At 39.1% G+C, this 20024-nt stretch overlaps 1 protein-coding gene across 3 annotated transcripts in view; it reads right to left on the bottom strand.

Annotated features, from left to right (window-relative positions):
- Positions 1 to 20024, bottom strand: part of LOC121884998 (alpha-1,6-mannosylglycoprotein 6-beta-N-acetylglucosaminyltransferase B) — a 63883-nt gene that overhangs the window by 22785 nt on the left and 21074 nt on the right. For all 3 annotated transcript variants that reach the window (XM_042394155.1, XM_042394154.1, XM_042394156.1), the window contains 5 exons: positions 19808 to 19917; positions 18257 to 18330; positions 17395 to 17562; positions 14249 to 14413; positions 9922 to 10091 (listed from right to left, as the gene is read on the bottom strand). In XM_042394155.1, the coding sequence (XP_042250089.1) occupies positions 9922 to 10091; positions 14249 to 14413; positions 17395 to 17562; positions 18257 to 18330; positions 19808 to 19917 (687 nt within the window). The remainder of the gene's footprint in view (positions 1 to 9921; positions 10092 to 14248; positions 14414 to 17394; positions 17563 to 18256; positions 18331 to 19807; positions 19918 to 20024) is intronic.

Below are 20024 nucleotides of genomic sequence, written 5' to 3'. Positions count from 1 at the left end.
TGTTAAATTCAAGAGTGCTACAATAGCGCCTTTTGCATTCGGTGTTCTTCTCTCTTGCATTGTAAGCTGTCTTACCAGACATTTTTTTGGAATAATAATGATTATATTACAGTTACCATAAGTGATGGACATGTTTTTTTACAATGAGGCTTCATTATACATTTCCAGTTAAACACAGGGCACTTATGTGAATGAATGAACATGTCAGTGCTGTAGAGATACTGTGCCCTTATTCTGTGCAATGAACCAGCTTGGCTCGATCAGTCTCGATATCAAGAGTCTGCTGCCAGAAAAAAATAACTAAAACCAGACTAGAGCAGTTACAAAAGAGCCTCCTGTTACAAAAAAGAAACAGGAAAGACAGGTGATTTCAGTTTGTTGTCTGCTATGACAAAGTACAGCATGGCTTCAGAGTGCTGTGTTTAGTTGGGATCAAGGTAACACTTTGCTTGAGGAAAACGCAATCAAGCGTGTCTATTTTCATTAGAGTATTGCTTTGTCAAACTTCAGCAGTTCTTTAGAGCTACACCACAGTAAAAAAAAAAAAAAAACAGCCCAGGAGAAGAGGTGTGGATGTGCAGATCTGTAAAATATGAGGCAGTTTGTGAAAAGGACCAGCTCTGGTATACTGTAAAATATCTTCATTAATACATGAATACAGTTCTGTAGACTAAATTTGTAATACTATACTTGTGAGGATAATGTATTGACTTGACATTCCCTGAAGGTTTATCCTTATCTGCTACATATCTGACCCTAACATCAACCTTAGCCTGGTTATAATGAAAAACTTAACCCTAAAATCATGTCCTAAAAATAAATGGTTAACCTTGTGAGGACCAAATCTTGTCCTCATATGGGAAGTGAGTCCCCTAGCTGATTTTTGTCCCCACAATAAGATGAAGTGGTGGATACATATTGTGAAAAGATCTGATTTAGGGATGTAATAAGATCTGATTTTTCTCTCTTTTCTTCTCTCATTTTGACTGTGTATAGTTTATAGTTGTACAGCCAAAACATGTGATATACATCTTTGTGCCAAGAAAGCAACAACACACATTTGGAAACCTTCCAGCTCTGCAGCGTACACTTGATTAGATTTTTTAAATATATATATATATATATATAGCATTAAAGGTTATCTGTGAATTTATCAAAAACTGTAATGATTAATTGACAAATTTAGGCAGAGCTACAGGCTACATATTCAGTTACATCTGAAATGTCTAACTGTGTTATTGAGACATATATATGGCCACAAAATGGATATTGCAACCAAAACCAAATTATTTGCAAATAAATAAAATCATAAATATCTAACATGTACAAAATGTAAATGTTTTGTGATCAAAGGAGATCATATAAAAAAGAGAGCACTGTCAAGTCATTTGTTTAAATATGACAGACAGCCTTCTCTTTCAGCGAAGAAAAGTAGCCAATATTAATGAAAGCCTCTCTAAAAAATAGAGAGCAGACATGTAAAATATAAATATGATCACAGTTGTACTGCAAGTAGTGGAGAAAAATGCTGTGTTCAGTGACTGTTGGCTCAAACACGTTTTTTTTTTGTTAAACTGCATACACTTCATGAATCTTTTTGCAGCTGTAGTCATAGACCCATGACCTTGCACTCCCTCTTTCTCTCGCTACCTTGTTCAGAAACACATCATGTGCAACCCAGAATCCACACACACACACACACACACAAATACAAATACCTGCAAAACAAGAGCATATTGATCTTTCTTTGGACACTGATCATAATTAGTGAGCACTGCAGCCTTGTGGAAACAAGCATGGCGTCTTGTTCCCCTACAGTAGATGGGATAATGAGCAAGAGAGTGTCAGCAATGGTGCTTCAAGTTTCATCAGTCAAAGGTAGACACCCAGGCAATTCAGTGCTTACACAAACAAAAGCTCTTCACTTAAGCAGTGTTTCTGTTTTCTACATTGTGTGTAGTGCCGTATGCAGGCAGGAGGATACAAGACAGTCCAGATGACAGGATCTTACTGCAGTTAGGCCCTGATGCAGGCAAGTAAGTTTATATGATAACAAGTTAACGTAATTTATATAGATGATAAAGTGCTTCATAAAAGGCGGAAGGGAAAGAGATAGGCAAGGTTAAGTGTAAAAAAGATTAAGAAAGAGAAAAGTGATGATACAAATCTTTTATAGAAAATTCCATATTTTACATCTTATTATTATAAGTCCAACTGAAATCACATTTACTCATCCCTCTTTGCAGTCAAAAATAATGCCACCATGCTTTATAAAAGTATTATTAATAGTGTATTTTCAGAATGAATATCTGGGGAAAATATCAGAAATGCTCCCTTTAGTCTCAGCTGTCATTAGTGGGCAGTCTATTGGTGTTACACAGTACGGAATGGAGACAAAGTAAACAAACTGCTACAAGTTGGACAGATAGTGTGTCGTTAACATGGATTTTGAAGTGGAAAGACCAAACCAGCCTCTAACTAACTAACCGACGTTAGCGGTGCACGTTTGCTTGGTGGCTTGTTCAACAAGTTAAGGTGCAGGACAAGATCTGTGTTCATGTATGTAAGTTAGATAAGTAGGAGACTTTAGCAGGAAAGCTAATGTGGGTTGTTGTTCAGAGTCTCTTGTGTTGTGTAGCAGGATGCTATCAGGCTTAGTGTGACTGTCTGATTTCCTGTATTGCCATTGTAATAATGTAAAACTCGGCACAAACATAAAATCAAATAATTTAAAATATAAAATTCTCCCTTTTGGTTTCAGATTTTTTCTTAAAATAGACCAAAAGATGTGATTTACAGAGCATATATGTAGGTTGTAGTGGTGGGCATTTTTGCTTTTAATATTTTTGAGATATTGGTAGCGGGTTGCCTCTTAAAAAGCAACAACCACACACATTCCAGGTGTGGAAAGTATAGAAGTGTGTGTGTAAGTGGAGAAAAAGTCAAAGTTCAAGGCAAACTTAAAAGAAAAACACTGAATCAAAATCTTCCACATTATACCGAAACAGCTCTCATTCATGCATTTTTTGTGATAAATTAAAATGTATCTGTATGACGTCTCCATTGGAACGTGTTCTTTCTTTTCTATGTGTGTTTGGTTTCACTTGCGAGTAGTGTATGTATGTCGAATGTTTCAGCAGTATGCATGTATGTGAGGTTTCATTCTATGACTATAAGTATAAATTATGGCCTTACATGGGCTCTCATAGTTTAATGCTGACGCGCATTAATGTGAGAGCAGATGTATTACAGTGACTGAGTGTAGAACTGTACGTGACTCCGCTCGTCACAGATCCATTGAAGCTGCTGGTGTTCAGAGGTTTAATTGGATATATGCAAATCCATGGAAACTTTAAGGGAAGAGTAAAAGGATTAAAGTGCATTAAGGAGCCAGGAGTGTGGAAATGGGAGTACACACACATACAGTAACACACAAGCATACATACCGTACCAGACACAAACAACTCTATCTCTCTTTATCTCCCTCACACATATACACACATGGGATTAAAGGATAAGGCTGGCATTATTTTATCTTTTTATCATTATCAACAAATCCTATGAAAACACAAAAATCAACAATGAATTTATCCTACTAACAAGTGTTGTCTGTGCAGTTACAGTCTGATATGCCTCCGTGATAGACTGTACAGCTCTATTTTCTTCCAAGACTTATTAAAAACACATAATAGAGTCATACCATTGCATATGAGTGACATTTTGGTTTATTACAATGAACATAGCAGGTGTAGTTTATTCTTCTCAACTGTATAAACAGGCAACCATGAGCATGTGATGTATGCACAACAACTTTATTGTTCTGAATGTGTTTTTGGACAACGCTTAGTGGTACAGGAAACATGAGCTCTATATGGTTTTGGCTGCATAGACAATAATTATAAGTCAGATAAATCCATTGTTGGCTTTGGGGTCTTCAGGGGATTTTTAATAGAAAGATAGAATAATGTCAGCATTATTCTTTAAGATATACATGTGCAAACGCAGTATTTCTGTGAGCTTTACAGAAAAAAAAAGATCATACTTCAGAGAGGAAGAAATAAGTTGTGAGAGAATGACGCCTGCAAAGAGAAGAACAAAGGTGCAAGACTTGCATAAATTTCCTGACACCGCTTGACAACCACCATTGGGCACAATTTCTCTGTTTCACAGCTGGCTACTGGCACCATAGTCGCTCACCAGTTCGGGGGAAAGGAAGAGAGGTAGAGAAACAAACGAGTGTACGACGCCACACAGCTGCACTGCATTACTTCTTAAAGGAAGGGCACGTATGTCCAACAGAGAGGGGAATTGGCTGAGGCAGATTTCCAGGCACATATGAGGTGCTGTGGCTAGGGGCAAGGAGTTTACTGAAGGCTGGAGAGAAGGGCTCACAGTGTGGGAGGAATGACATGAGCAGAGAGTAGAGTTGACGTGCCACTGTGTGTAAAGCTGGCCTGGCAGTGCAAGCGGGGTCTGGCATGCTAAACGACCACTTGAGACAGTAGGATAGCTGGAAAAGACAAAAACTCAGATGTTGTCTCTCTTATGATCCGATACAGCTGATGTGCCACTTGCAGATTTCATGATAAAGCAGCTCATTAATCTGGTCACTGTCACAGCACGTGAGAAACACTCTATTTTTTTGTGCTGAACAGCTGTGTAAATGTATAAAGAGTAGCTATGGCTCATTATTTTCAGTTATTATTTAAAAAATATATATACATCAATAATAAAAACATCAGGGGGAAAAAAAATCTGATTTTAAACTTTGTTTTTGTGGGTTTTGTAACTTACTAAGGGGGACTACGGTGCTAAATCAGCAGCTCATTTGTATTTCTCCCTGTTTTTCACTTCACTTTCTATTCTGGAAGCACTTTTCTGAGCTGTCAACATCACAAGAGGACCTCATTTTCTTAAACTGCTGTAAACAGCATCCTTATGCAACAGAAAACACACCAATTCTGGGTATATGCGGGGATGTAAAATCTGTGAGAGAACAGGCTTAAACCACTCAGCTCCTTATAAAAAATCTAATATTTTTCTGTGACAGTCTGGAAAAATGAAATACACCAAGCCCTACGTGTAACACATGTCACATATCACACAAAAGGTGATTGCACCAAAGAAAACCACCATACTGTTAACATCAATTAGCCAGTGTATTACACTGTTGTATTAAAGATGAATCCTTATGATGTTATTTGACTGACTACACTGGCTATTTTTAACAACGCTGCTGTTTTTGCTTTTCACCACAAAGCAGAGAAACAAAGGCACATCAATCAGAAGCCTGCAGGGTGAGAGTGCATCAGCACTTATGGAAAGGCACGACCTGAAACTGGCAGTATAATAAAGCTCGTTGCTAGAGCTTCGAGGAAAAAGCAGCTTTGATTTCACGTTTCTAATTTTACACCTCTGCATATGCCTGTCATGACATTCACCGTTTGGGCTATGCTGGTGGATTACAGACGCATTTGACCCCCCAATATGACATTTTCTTTAGGTTACTGTTCACACAATTCAGGCACGTCTGTCTGTTTGCAGAGAGAAACAAGGTGGAATTACCTGGGGACTGCGTTAATGTGCTCTGTCAAGTGCTCCACAGAAGCCCACTAGACATAATTGATATAGAAACGACATTGGCAAAATGCAAAGCAGTGCTCACATCCTGTATGTCAAACCAGAGAACAGAAAAGTGGGAGAGCCTGAGATACAATATGTACCAACAGTGACATTGAATCAGTGTGAGAAAGCAAGGGAAAGGGGAAGATTGTGCATGGAGGACAGGGAGTGTTGTTGAAAAAGCACAGAAATATCGGTGTCATCAAATTCTCTCTGGATAACAACACTATTGGGTGGTGGTGTGTGCATACGTTACTTTCTCAGTCTGCTGACAGAATTTGCTAAACCTGACAGGCTGCAGCTACCTCTCCCCTCTTTTTTTTTTTCTCTCTCTCTCAGGTGTTGAGACCCTCTGCTCTGTCGCTGGCTAATTACCCGCGTCTCTCTGGGAGGAGATGAGGGGAGATCCCCAAGCGGAAGTGACAGCTGTCTGTGCCGCCCTGCAAACTGCTGTAGGGCCCTTCCCACAGTGTGCCGATGTTACTGACAGAAATGATGTCACAGCCACTCCAGTCTCTGCTTGAATTACAGTAAATCCAGTAAAAGAATGAAGAGAGACTTCTTCCTCTCTTTTTCTTCTCTTTCTGCCGCTCCTGTCTTTAACTCTTCTCTTCATGACTCAGCTTCTTGTCAACAAGGTTCTCAAATTCATATCTCAACGTTCTCATTACTACCTTTTCTCATTTCACACATACATAGGGAGAAATGGTTCGTGGGGGATGCTTTCAGTTTAAGACAGTACGAATAATAGTGCAATATTATTAAAGGATAAGGCTGGTGATACGCTGTATTTTTATTACTGTCAGCAAATCTCATGAAAAGACAAAAACCAGCCATGAACTAAAAAAGTATTTCCTTGGTTGCCAAAGCCTGATATAGCTCATTCATCTGTGCCTCTGTGCCAAAGCTCCACTGTTGTCCAACAACCATTAAAAACACATAAATGAGACACACGTTCCTTTATTATGACAAACATGGGCATTGTAGTTTATTTTGAATCAACCCCACACATGCCGTCCTGGTGCTATTAATACTCATTAAAGCACCAAATTGTGCATCAATCCACAGCTGAAAATAGTCCCCAACGAATGCTGTATTTTCTGTTTGCATAATGTTTGCTGAAAACTACAGTGCCCAGCTGTTTTAGGAGATTACTGAGCCTTTCTATAAACATTTTAAATGGGCTGAGAGCCACAGAAAGAAGATAAAAAAGTTGAAAGGTGTTGAGCGATGGGTTAATCTATCATTAATTTTGGTATTTTTATGGGATCGTTGACAATAAGACAAATATAAAATAACACCAGCCATATCTTTTAAGGTTATACCACAGAAAGCTATTTGATCTCATTACCATCATTGGCACTGTGTTTTAGAAGAAATACGATTTTAAAACAGTCTCAAATATTAAATACTGTTTAGTTTTCACTGTTGAAGTCAGAATTTGCCATGAAACATATGCCTTAAAAGATGTGAGCCAATTTGCAGCCGTTGTCAGAGCAGTGGTCGCTCCACCGTGACATCCATCTGACACTCAAGAGTGGTGTTCTGAATTTCACGGCGCAAGATCATAGATTAACAAGACTAAGAGTCGACAGCAACACTAACGGCTCCGTCAGGTTGGAGGTGTCATGAGTTTTGTGGATATTTGGTTATAAACCGGAGTATTAGACAAAGTCAAAGTTGGACCTGATGGTGGTGCTGCATGATAAATTGGGGGAAAACCAAAACACGAATATCTGTACCAAATTTCAATCCTTCCAATAGCTGTCGAGACATTTGATTCAAAATCAGAAGTGTCAACTTCATGGTGGCGCAAGAGGAAAAGTCAGGGGATCACTAAAGTCAGCAGGATACATCATCTGGGGACCATGAATGTATGTACTCAATTTCATCACAATCCATCCAATAATTGTTGAGACACTTCAATCTGAACCAAAAAGGTGAAACGACCAACAGACTGACAATGTCATTCCACTGAGCAGCCACAAGCATAGCTAAAAAACAGTGTACATCAACAGGTAAGAGGAGGTGTATCACACATATCACGCCTCTCTGGGTGATTTGCATAGACAGTTATGCCATGCAGCCCTAACACAGACACACTCGGTAAACCAGCTATTTAATAATTCTTAGAAATGTCTAATTATTATCATAGCTGCCATTTCAACTCCATCACTGATTGGTGCATGAGATAGAAACAGATTAATATTAAAAACTGAATAATACAATTGCATAATAATAATTACAATTGGTGAAAAATTACAATCACATACTCCCAAGACAGAGTAAGCAGAGCATTTTGAGAACATTTTGCATCGTGTGGGGCAACAAAAGACTAGATTGTGCAGTGAGTTTATTCCTCCTTGTTCTTATTGACATTTTAGTGGAGCATCTGCAGGGAAAGTAAACCAGCGTATGTCTGTTGAGAAAAAGACTGTGGCTGAATGAGAGATATGTGAGCTTTACTGATTTGTCTAAGCAGGACAGCAAAGGGAAGACGCCAGTCAAAGTGACGACTCAGTGAAGCCACCAGAGAGCATGAATGTTGCCAATTAGAGGCATTTATGTGATGCAAACCAACAGTTTGACTCCCACTGTAACTAAGCTCCGGTTGTGGCTAATCTGTCTATCAGAGAAAACTCTAAACACATCAACAATCACATAAGAGCCACAGCAGGCTATCCAGCAATACTAAGCTCCTTTCTGAAAAGCCTGGGTGGGAAAGTGAAGAGTAGGAAATGTAAATAGATACAAGCCTGAGGGAATATGTGGGAGCACAACCCACATAATGATCTGTCAATTTAAAATAGCGAGTGGGAGAGTAAGAGTAATGGATGGAGAGATAGGTTCCCTTTTTGTAATCATTAATAGTCACAGAAAAGGGATTTATAGATCTGCAGCATCTGCCATTTAATGACCAGTTTAAGAAGCTTGTAAAAAAAAGAGTAGGATATATACACTGAGTTATGTTTTGTGAGGCTGCAAGCAAAGAGGGAATGGTCAGCGCCCGATAAATCCACTTGGCTTCAATTTTAGCCCTCCATTATATTTTCTCTAAGGCTGAACATTTCATTTTCTGATGAATAGAGTCTAATATCAACTCTAATGGATGGCCACTGCACGCTTAAATAGATGTACATACAGTACACCAATAAAATATCAACTATCTCTCTCTGCTGTAGCATAAACACTCAAAAACACACATATATAGCCCTAACCTTGGCCGATGTTTCTTTGCAGCGTTTGGGAGTCTCTGACAGAACTTCTGCAGTTTTCTAAACATTTCTGATGGTGCTCCCAATGGAGGCAGACTGCAGTGATTCAATACACCATGACACCAATTAGTGAGGTAAATAATAGCACGGTCGGCAGAAGCATTCCCACCGCGGCATCTTTCCCACCTCACTGATCTCCCTAGTCTGTTCTTATCAAAGCAGCTTTTCTGCACGGCCTGATATTTAAGATCAAAGGGCAGCTTTAACTCATCAATGCTCTGACCTCTTCCCCACAGCAACGGATACAGTGTTCGATAACAAGCACGCATTATCATCGGCCTGTCTGCTCCAGCTTCACTCCACCCACTGGCATTAAAGAATCGACAGCAAATCAAGTCTTGTACACAGTCATTTTCCTGACCAGCCAGCGTGAAGCTGGAGCAGTTTTGAAAGATCACAGCGCCGCAAAAACGTCTGAGGCAGAACCGGTCGGCTTTCTGAACTCCTCCGATTGCACCTCGCCGGTGTGACAATCAGTAGCCTTATATTTTTAAACCATCCCGTCTGTCTGACTGGAGGAAATGCTGTGTGTGTGTGCATGTGTGTGTGTGTGTGTGTCCACTGGCACAAGCACTTATGTTTGTGATGACATGCGACAAGCCCGTTATCACTCCGGAGTCAGTGAGCTGCAGCACGAAAGAGGTGCACAAACTGTAGAGATGCTGTCAAGCCCCCAGGCTGAAACTATGCTCTGCAGGAAGGAGAGATAGCTTATCTGTGTGTGGCCAAAGGTGATCGAAAACAGTGGGTGGGCAACGGCGCTGAGATTGGGCTGCTGATCAGTTTGCAGAGCATCCAGAATGGACAACGAATCATTTTTATTCAACAAATAAGCTAAAAGAGAATGTTTTGAACTCCCATAAAATAAGACAGGAATCCTGCACAGATTCATCAAAGAATTTCTCATAAAATTTGGAATGGATAAACATCAGGACTGCGAATCGTACAGTGACTGCAGCAGTTCTGCCTACAGCTTGAAAATACAGTAAAAAAAAAAAAATCACAAAATCAAATCTTCACTTACCCATGCAGCTCCTTGAGAGAAACAGAGATCTTGAGGTTGTGTCCCAACACATGGAGGGCTGTAAGGATGTCGGCCCATTGCACCATCTCACCCAGAGGACCCCCCTTCAGCACCTTGGGGCTGAAGACATCCCCAGACTCCTCTGTCAGAAAGCCCACATGGACTAGAATCTGAACGCAGAGGAAAAGGAGAAAAGTCAAGGCAGGAGAAGCGAAGAGCACAGTGTGTTTTGTTAATGCAATTAATGCGCTTTTGTTAAACTATTTCTGCACTGTTATTGTAGAGAGCGAGCCATTATTTCCATCAATTTTTGATTTTTCTATTCAGACGATCTCCTCCGTGGTGAATAATTGAGATTATATGAGAGCAGTTTTTCACTAACGCTTCAGAAAGTTCACATACACTTCTATGAATAAATTTAGATATTTGGCATGGATCAGTGATGTCAGATTTTAAATATAATTGAGTATCTAATGAAAGCAAGAAACCACCAATGCAACTCCCAGGAAGTACAATCAACTGTGCATAAAGTTGATTGAAAATTGACCTGCTGTGAGCTAATTGATATGCAGAATAGCACACAAGCAGTTTAATTGCTGATGGGGAAGGATGGAATTTCCAGGCTGTTAAATATGTAATGAAATTAGATTTTTCAAAAGATGACAGCATTGAATTTTTTTCACAGTTACTTTTGTGTTGAAAAAACTTTCAATGACAACTTTATTCATCTACTAGACCACATATTTACTCACCAACATTATTTGTTTAGGGGTGTGAAAGTGACTGATAACTGACACAACAGACATCAACGTGAACCCTTTCTGTTTAGACAAACACACACATCGTCAAGCTTGATTCTTGGTTTTTCCTTCAAATTGTCTTACTGGAAAACATTTTTTCTAGCTGTCATGTTTTCAAATGTCTCCTACACCATCCTCCAAAGATTTTCTGAATAACTCTGAGGAGACTAATAGACCATGCAGCTGAAGATTCATGTTTCATTTTACATCAACAAGGCCGAGATTAAAGAGATGTTAATGAGACTTTGAGAGGCATAAAGTCATATTAGCATCTAAACTCTCCTGTGTTACACTCTGGTCTGGTTCATATCTCACTGAGCCAGACTTTCAGATTTAAATTTTATAACTAATGCCAGTGCTAATGCCAGAACCACCCAATACAGCCTCAATAATTCATCCTGGACGCAAGTAAGTCATCATGTTCAAGTCACTGTGCCTCCAGTTAAAATACAACCTGATGTAATGTGACCGTGACATAACTAATGGTTCATAACTAACTCCATTGGACATGGATACTGAATAAAGACTATAAGAGGGTAGAGTAGAAACTTGTTTCTGCACTCAAACGCTGAAAGCACAGTGCACACCAAGAACAGAAAGACAGAAGAGAAAGTAGGAAAAAAACAAGACAGGTGGGACAGAGACCTTCCATAAAACATCTCTCTTTTCAACAAATCAGTCTATTTCTGTTTTCTCAACAGCACTCAGTGTTCCAGCGATGAAAGCCAAGCCAGCAGGGCCTGGTTAATGGACAGTAACCATTACTGTCAAACACACCATTACAATAAACAAAGCTCGCTCCCTGGTGAGGAAGAAGCAGGCATTTGGGACAAGTGTGATGTTACAGAACAGGCTTTGATTTATCCAACTGAAAAAGCTTTCTGGCCGATGAAAGAAACAGATTTTAAAAAAGCAGAAGGGTACTGTCAGCTCGTTTGCAAAAAGCAAAACACTACAAATGAATTTCTATCATTCCTCATGTTTCATTCCAGCTTTTTAAGTTTCACGCCACTTTTCAACTACATAGGGATTTGTGTAGAACTCTCCACATGTTCATAAATGATCTGGTGAAAGTGAGATCTACATATTTCTTCACTTTAGTCCACTTTACTATGAAACAAGCCTACAAATAGTGACACTGTGCTATATTAATTAAGGATGCTGCAGAGGGAAATGTGTTGAAAAAGGGTCAGAGATGAGCGGAGCTTCAGGCAAAAACAAACTTGAAATGCCCCAGATAAGGTTGTGTTTTTGCTTTTGTAATGAATCATTTTATGGATGCAAATGATTTAGTTACTGTGTATGTTTTCCTTGCAGTGCTGATCTTTAACAGTGTTGAGTACATACAGAACATGTTCCCACTATGGTGCTGACATCAGATTTAACGCTTAAAAGAGCAATGTAAACATGTAAAGAGGGGAGAAAATAAACATAATCAGTTAACATATCATAACATAATAAGTTCAAATATCTTGGTCATGATTTTACAAATAACTTAAAGTGGTATTCCAGTGATTTTAGTATTACACTTCCATAATGATGGGAGACTATAAAGCACCAGTTTAAAAGAGAGAACCATAAAAATTGATGTAGCAGTAAACTAAATTTTATAATTTTACAGCCCGCAATGTACAGAAAATTTTTTCCCAATATACAGTGTACCAGTACAGAGCATACTGAAACATACATGTACAAGGGAACACAATGTGAAGTTAGGCAATAAGGAGGTAACAAACTGGGAACTTACAAAGAATTTACACTGTAGTTTGTTTGTTTTTTTTTAAATAAGTTACATATTGCACAGTAACAACTTAAATCAGATCATCTTCCACCACTACCTTAGCCATAAATGGACACTCCTTGTTTTTAGTTCAGCTGTATTTACGGTAGAAATCTTGTCACACAAATGCTTTTCTGCCTACTGTATTGAGATTCACAAAGTGCTACAGAACTCATTACCCCACCTTCCCCCAAACTTCCAGCTTTATTGCTCAGTAATGATCATACTGTACCCTGTGATAATAGAATAAATACTTGTTGTTTTAAAAAAAAATTACAGTATAAGTTCTCTAAGTTCCTCCCAAATTTGTTGCTTGTTGCTCAGTAGGTCATACACTTCCTGTAACATTAAAATAGGTACCCATTACATTAAACAGTACCTACAGTATAAATATTTTTTTAATTTCCAGATTTTTACCTCCTTATTCCCTAACTTCACATCTTGTTCTCTTGTACCTACATGTATATACCAGTAAGTACAGTACTGTTACACTGTTAGTACAACATAAATAATAAATCCTACCAAAAGCTGCAAACATTAAATGTTAGAGTTTTGATGAAGCTGGTGGAGTTTATTTATTCATTTTGAGATTGTTAAAGTGAAGATTAGATAGTGATACTGACAGTGTCATGTTTTTTAACCTCTTTGGGTCTGAAACAAAGTGAATCGATGATTAGTTGGCTCAGATGAATTACTATTTTTACAACTGTGTTCTGGAGCAAAAAATAAATAAATTGAGCAGCACACGGCAAAAGAACACTGTTGGCACCCTGCAGGCAGCAACAGAAGAATATTTCAACACCATACAAATCATAGTGTCATCAACATATGAAACAGCCAAAAAAAAAAGCAAAAATAACAGCAATCGAAGGATGAAGGTGGTTTGGAAAACTGAGTTGATAGTGTGGGATGTGCTGTATCGTATATTGTCATATAAAATGGTGTAAATCTTAATGAAAGACATTTAACAATTATTGTGTGTCTTTTTTTATGTGCAATTTATCCACCTCAAGAATAAAAACATGCATTTAATACAAAAAACTACAATAAGTCCTCCAAATTACAACCACAAAAGAAAAAAAAACAAACAAACAACAAAAAAGCACTCTTCCAGGTCATTTTCTTAAAAGTGATCTTGTAAAGGTTTTAACATATACACCAGGAGAAATTTAATGTCATTGCCTTTTCATCAGGCAGGAGGCGGTGCTCTTTGGCACCTTGTGGAAATGTCCCTGTAAATGTCAGCGGTGAAAGTGCACTAAAGCCAATCAATCCCTGTGAGGAGTTAGCCTCCTTCATTATCTACTCATGTCTTTAACTCAACATACCCCACCTCACACTGAGTAGCCCAAATTAAGAGAGGAAAATGTTAGTCCAACAAAATGTCACAGCTGTTCTGGTAACTTGGGAGAGTAGCATGTGAGCATTAAAGGACTGTCTGGCTTTCTCAAAATTGTTTGATCCAAAACATCTTGTGCCTTGAAGTGTTTTGACTTTTTTTTTTCTTTTTATACCTAAACAGAACATATCCTTACATCAAATTAGGAGCGAAGGAATACGTTTCTAGAATTACGGTAAAATAAAAATCTTTTGTAGCTGAGAAAAGGACTTTAACTGGCTCATCACCTGCAGTCTTTTGCAACCACAACACTTTAAAAAGATGAAACCGCAACACAGACTTGTTCTCCTGTCCTACACTTTTATCCTCTAGTGTGTGCAGATGCATATTTGTGTGCCTCATATTCACCCTTTTCTGCTCTCTCCAGTGGTTGCGGAGCTTGTCATCTAGCCGTCGAGCAGCAGAGGCCCACTGTGCTGCCAGCCTGCGTATGCGTCTCTTCATGAAGCTCAGAGATTCCTTCCCGGTGCCCACCTGCTCCAGCAGAGTCCCAATGTCAGACTGGAAGGCAGCCTGGATGACAGGAGCAGTAAAAAACGTGTAGAGAACTCTTGATTTGATCTTTTCCTTAGTTCTACACTGCAAAATACTAAAGGCTGGCATTAAGATTTATAAGTTGGCCTGAGGCAGAAGGGGAGGGATGCTCAAAGACTACTACAAAATAGGCTGTTTATACAAGTGGAACTATTTTCATTGGAGTGAGTGGTGGCTTTTACGACTGTATAGGGCACAGAAACATGAAAAATATAAAAATAAGCTAACATAATGAGGTTATGTTAGAAGGAGGGGATAGACATTACTTTACTAATTACAGGCCTGTGTCTTTACTTTCGCAGTTCTTTAAGGTGTTGGAAAAATTCTCCCTCTCACTGAGAGGTTAGACGTTTCAGTTGACAAGCATGAATTGTTTACTGACAGTCAGTATAAAGTAGATTTAGAACAAATACATCACATCTACGGCACTAATTGAGTTAAGAAACTAACTTATTGTACTGACAAAAAGAAGTACGCAGTGGGAGTATTTATAGATCTAAAAAAAAAAATTTGATACCATTGATCACAATATATTACTCAATAAAATGGAAAGGTGTGGTATTAGAGGGGTTGTGCTGAATTGGTTGAAAAGCTATGTAGGAAACAGGCAACGATTTGTAAAGATAGGGGAGTACAAATCAACATGTATAGATATTACTTGTGGAGTCCCACAGGGGTCAGTATTAGGCCCGAAATTGTTCACTTTGTACATAAATTACATATGTAGGGTATCAAAGACACTGAAATTTGTTTTATTTGCGGACAACACCAATGTTTTTTCACTCTGGGGAAAATTAGCAGCAGCTTTTGGAAGTGTTTATGACTGAAATTAGTAAATTAAAATGGTGGTTTGACATAAACAAATCATTAAATTTGAACAAAACTAACCTTATGCTGTTTGGAAATTGTAAAATAAACACTGTAGTGATGATAGACAATGTTAATATAGAAAGAGTATATTAAAATAAATTTCTAGGTAAAATATTAGAACACAAAATCTGCTGGAAACCTCATACAAGATATGTGCGAGGAAATGTGGCAAGGAGCATTGCAGTTCTGTGAAAAACAAGGCATATATTGAATTATGAAGCGTTATACACTGTGTATTGTTCACTTGTATTACCATATCTGAATTACCGTGTGGAGGTGTGGGGTAACACGTACAAAAGCACCACACACTCATTATACATATGACAAAAAAGAGCCATGAGGATAGTAAATAATGTAGGGTTTCGTGAACACACTAACAAGCTGTTTTTAAAGACACATGCTTTGAAGTTCATGGTTCTGGTAGAATTTAAGACTGCACAAATAATGTACAAAGCAAGAAGTAATTTTCTTTCTGGCAACAGAGAGAGACAGAGAGGGGGGGTTACAACTTAAGAGGAAAATTTAATTTGAAAAAACATTGTGTTCGTACCACTCTAAAGTGTATGTGTATTTCAGTTTGTGGGTTGAGTTTGTGGAATGGTTTAGATGTAGAACTAAAGCAAAATACAAATATACATCAGTTCAAGAAGGTGCACAAAGAATATTTTTTGAGTGGTACAGAGATGAGGAAGAGGCCTTGTTTCTCTCAGGACTGTTGTTGTTGTTGTTGTTATCGTTTTTTGGGGGTTCTCTGTAAGTGTTGGGACATGCTGTATGGGCATCTGCATGATGACTATGTATGTGTAAATAGGATAAACATTTCGGAAATTTTTGTCAGTGTATATATGATAAACATTTCAGTTATAGAAAAGGGGTAGGACCATGTAAGTGTATACTGCTTCCTTCTCCTTTTCGGACATGTAATATCTATTTATGTTTATTGAGAATTTGCTGTATATGTTTACTGTTCATTTTATTGGTTATTCTTGCTTTGTTTTCTTACTTATTATTTTCTACATATTCTAACTCAAATTTGAAAAAAAGAAAGCCTGTCATATGTTGTTATCTGCTAGTGCCCTGCGGCCAGGCCTCTCAGACAGGTTGCCTGAGGGATTCCTGGATCATCCTCATAAATAGTCTGCTCTCATTTTACATCTCCTCCTCTGCCTGCTATAATCACTGCATCACAGCGCAAGGCCAGCATCGGAGTATTAATCAATGAAGTAACAGCATGCAGAAGCACAGAGTACTTATAAATATAAAGAAGAGTAATCTGATACACATAAACACAAAACTGTCTGTCTCTCTCAAATACACATACAATATAAAAGAATTCTCTCAAAGACTAAATCAATATGCAGAGCTGTACTATACTCTCACAATGCAGGTGAATTATTGCTCTCAAGAGCAACTTGTGTATGCCACAGCAAAATGCAGAGTACCCAGGGGAAGCCTTGGGATTAGTCTCAGTGAATACAGGCTGTCAATTAGAGCAGAAGGTAGAGTTGCAGAATGAATTCACATCAGGGCCTGTTGTGCCAGGTGTACATTACTCTGGGGACAAAAAGGGGAGGAGGCGAGGAGTGGGGTAGACCTTGAGGAGTGATTGTAAAGTACGTCATGTGTTGACGCTGAAACAAAAAATCTAAAGGTGACAGGAAAGACAGATGCAGCAGCAATGAAAACTGGGAATGACAGTTAGCACAGCAGGATACTGTGGGATGTTCTGATTGTCCCAGGAGGTTATCAATCAAAAAGTGTGGCTTGTGATTGATTTGGAAGGATGAAGTGATAAATTCTATGCATTAGAGAACAAGTTAAAAGCTCTCTGTAGCATCAGTGTCAAGCTGCCAAATCTACAGAAGGGGTAGAGCACCTTGATGTTTTGCATTGTTCATTTTGACCCATTTCCATCCAATTTGGTCCAAGACAATGGATCATGGAAGTGTCTGTTTGCATGAGGAGAGTTTAGACCACCATGTGCCCCCTCAGCTGAGTCGGTTCTTTTCACCTGACAGAAAATAAAAAATGTATTGAGAGAGATCTGTGTTGTGTGCTGTGTTGTGAAATTAAACTGAAAGACATCATACCTGTCTCTTGGGTGGAGGCTTGAAGGTGGGTGTAGCAGTCTGGTTCCTCCAGGCCAACGGGGGGCAGAACCACTCCACCTCGCTCAGGTAGATGAGAAAGGAACAGTCAGAGCCGTCCACGCCATAAAACGCATAGCAAGGGTCCGAGGTCCAACGAGCGCGCATCCACTGGAAAGCAAAGACTCAATCTGTTGTCTCAAGTACATACTAACAAAACTATAAAGGTATTAGCATTATGTACACTCATCATTTCAGCTGACAAAATGTGAAGCCAGAGGGGACTTTTTAACATTTTAACTTCAACTTCAATTTGATGCCCATGTTGAATCCTTCATTACTGGATACATGCGCAGAAAGAATTATCCGTTGTCTTTATTAATTGCTTAATTAACTGATGCTCTGAGGGCAAGTATCCCTAATAATTGACAGCTTATAATTGGCTCTTGTCAGAATGATTTTGTTTCAGAGGTTCAGGTCAACAAATCTTTTGCCATGCACTGTTCTGATGAAAAGCTGTAGTGTACATGCTTGTATTGTACATGCTGTATTTTCTGCTGCTAGTTTGAACAACCTGTTAAGGCTGTAATAAATACAATGCATGCATATACAATGTTTTTCCATAACCTTATATTGTTTCATTCTCATTCTTTTCTATATTCTGTGTTTCTTTGCTGTCACTGGGTATAATGTGTTGCAACGAGGACCCGGTGCTCCACAAGGAGCTCTTAAACATCCTCTTATCTTATTACACAAAATTTATGTTGCACCAAGGTGAGTCACCAAGAGAGAGAAAAAGAGAGGACAAAGGGATATTTGCTCTGTGTGAAATTGTTTGGATTTAAAGTGAGATATGAAGACTTACATCCATCTTACTGGGGCAGTCTGGATAACGGGGATCTTTAGGAATCTCGCATTGTCCTAATGTACCATCCCTTACTAGAGAAAGAAAAATGCAGGGTGTTTATCAAAGCCTTTGCACTCCAACAAAAGACCACAGATCAGACATCGGCACAAATCAGCAGAAAAAGCTGAGAGAGAAACATAAAGAGGAAGCTGAGAAGAACATGTATTTTGTGCATTTCTGTCAACCTTATTAGTATAAAAACTCTAACAATATGTCTTGTTTTATGTAAGGTTTAACTTTGCAACACAAAACAGAATTATCACTTCTTTTGGTGGTCCCTATTGATCATAAGACTTAACAGTTAATATTGACTGATTGGGTCTTAACCTTATTGTTTCCTCTGGGCATTAAGTCCGCTTGTCTTATGCATTACAGTATACAGTACAGCCTTTGGGATGAACAAAGATAAATTAGAGAGTATGGCTGGCTAACAAGCTCCTGTAAGAGCTCGGCCTCCCCTGTTGAATGGCCACGTCTCTGTTCCAACCCACTCACTGGATTTACTATAGATAGATTGCATTAGTGTGATTCATAAAAATCATCATCTCTCCCCCCTCTTCTTTCTCGCTCCCCCTTCCATCTTTCCTGCCTCTTTCTATCGCTCAGTTGACTCTCTTTTCTTTCTACCTCTCCCCTCCTTCCTCTCCCTTCCTTTCTTCTCCTCGAAGCCCAGTGCTACGGAGCCTAATTAAAGGAGCGGTTGCAGCTCCTCTGCCAGCATCCTGCCAAGCGTCGAAGAGCACAATCACAGACAAATAATTGCCAGCCATTCTGTCTGATTAGCATGATAACGACAGACCTCTCACGATGAAAAGTGTGGCTGCCTGCTGCTGTCTACACGTAGCCAGGTTCAGATCAGCTTTATTTAAATGATACCAGACATTATGTCACCAGAAAAAGTATCTGACACATTAATGAGACAGTGTATTGAATTGTTTTCTGTCACAAAGAGCAATGTAGTGGATACAGGGGAGGAGCTGAATCCTGGATTAAACATGATGTCCAATTTCTATTCTGCACCCAATAAAGAAATTGAGGATGAAGGCTAATAAAGGGAGCTGACAGACATGGACCCCATTAACAAGAAGGTAATTCATCATCATGATTTAAACATCCATGCTTTCATGTGGTTATGATATGGCAGCAACAGTGGAGCACTGTATGTGCCATGGTTCGCTGGAGCTTCTGCACCCTGACACAAATTGTGGCTTGCTATTTGAGCGGGCAATGTGCCATGAATAATGTCTGTCATGTTCTATATGATCAATCAGGGGGTGCAAGTTAGACATAAATTGTGCATTCAAGTGTTAGACTGGATCCAGGCTTGACAGTCAGGCTTATGTGGGCAGAGAGGAAAGTGTTTTCAGATTGGATGGATTTGAAATGGACAGGGGGGGATTCATCTGAAGGGCTACAGCTATATTTGGTATTCTCCAGGTATATGAGTGGGCAGTGGGCAGGCTTTGTGTGTGTGTGTGTGTGTGTGCGTGCATGCATTTTAAATCCTACCTCTGTTGCTGGCCATGCTGCGCTGTAGGATCTGCTCCACCCTCACCGCCATGTCAGACATGTTCTGAGCTATGGCCTGGATCCGCTCCACTAGCCCTATAGGCTGAATCCTGGCACACAAAGAGGAAGAGAATATCTAAAAATGTTCCGGCAACAAGCATATTTAATGTCCCGAATTCTTTTCAAACTGCAATCAGGCACCTTAAAAAGAAAGAGG

This window comes from Thunnus maccoyii, chromosome 18, assembly GCF_910596095.1.
Source record: "Thunnus maccoyii chromosome 18, fThuMac1.1, whole genome shotgun sequence".
NCBI classification, from domain to species: domain Eukaryota; kingdom Metazoa; phylum Chordata; class Actinopteri; order Scombriformes; family Scombridae; genus Thunnus; species Thunnus maccoyii.
This window is presented reverse-complemented; position numbering and strand designations above follow the sequence as displayed.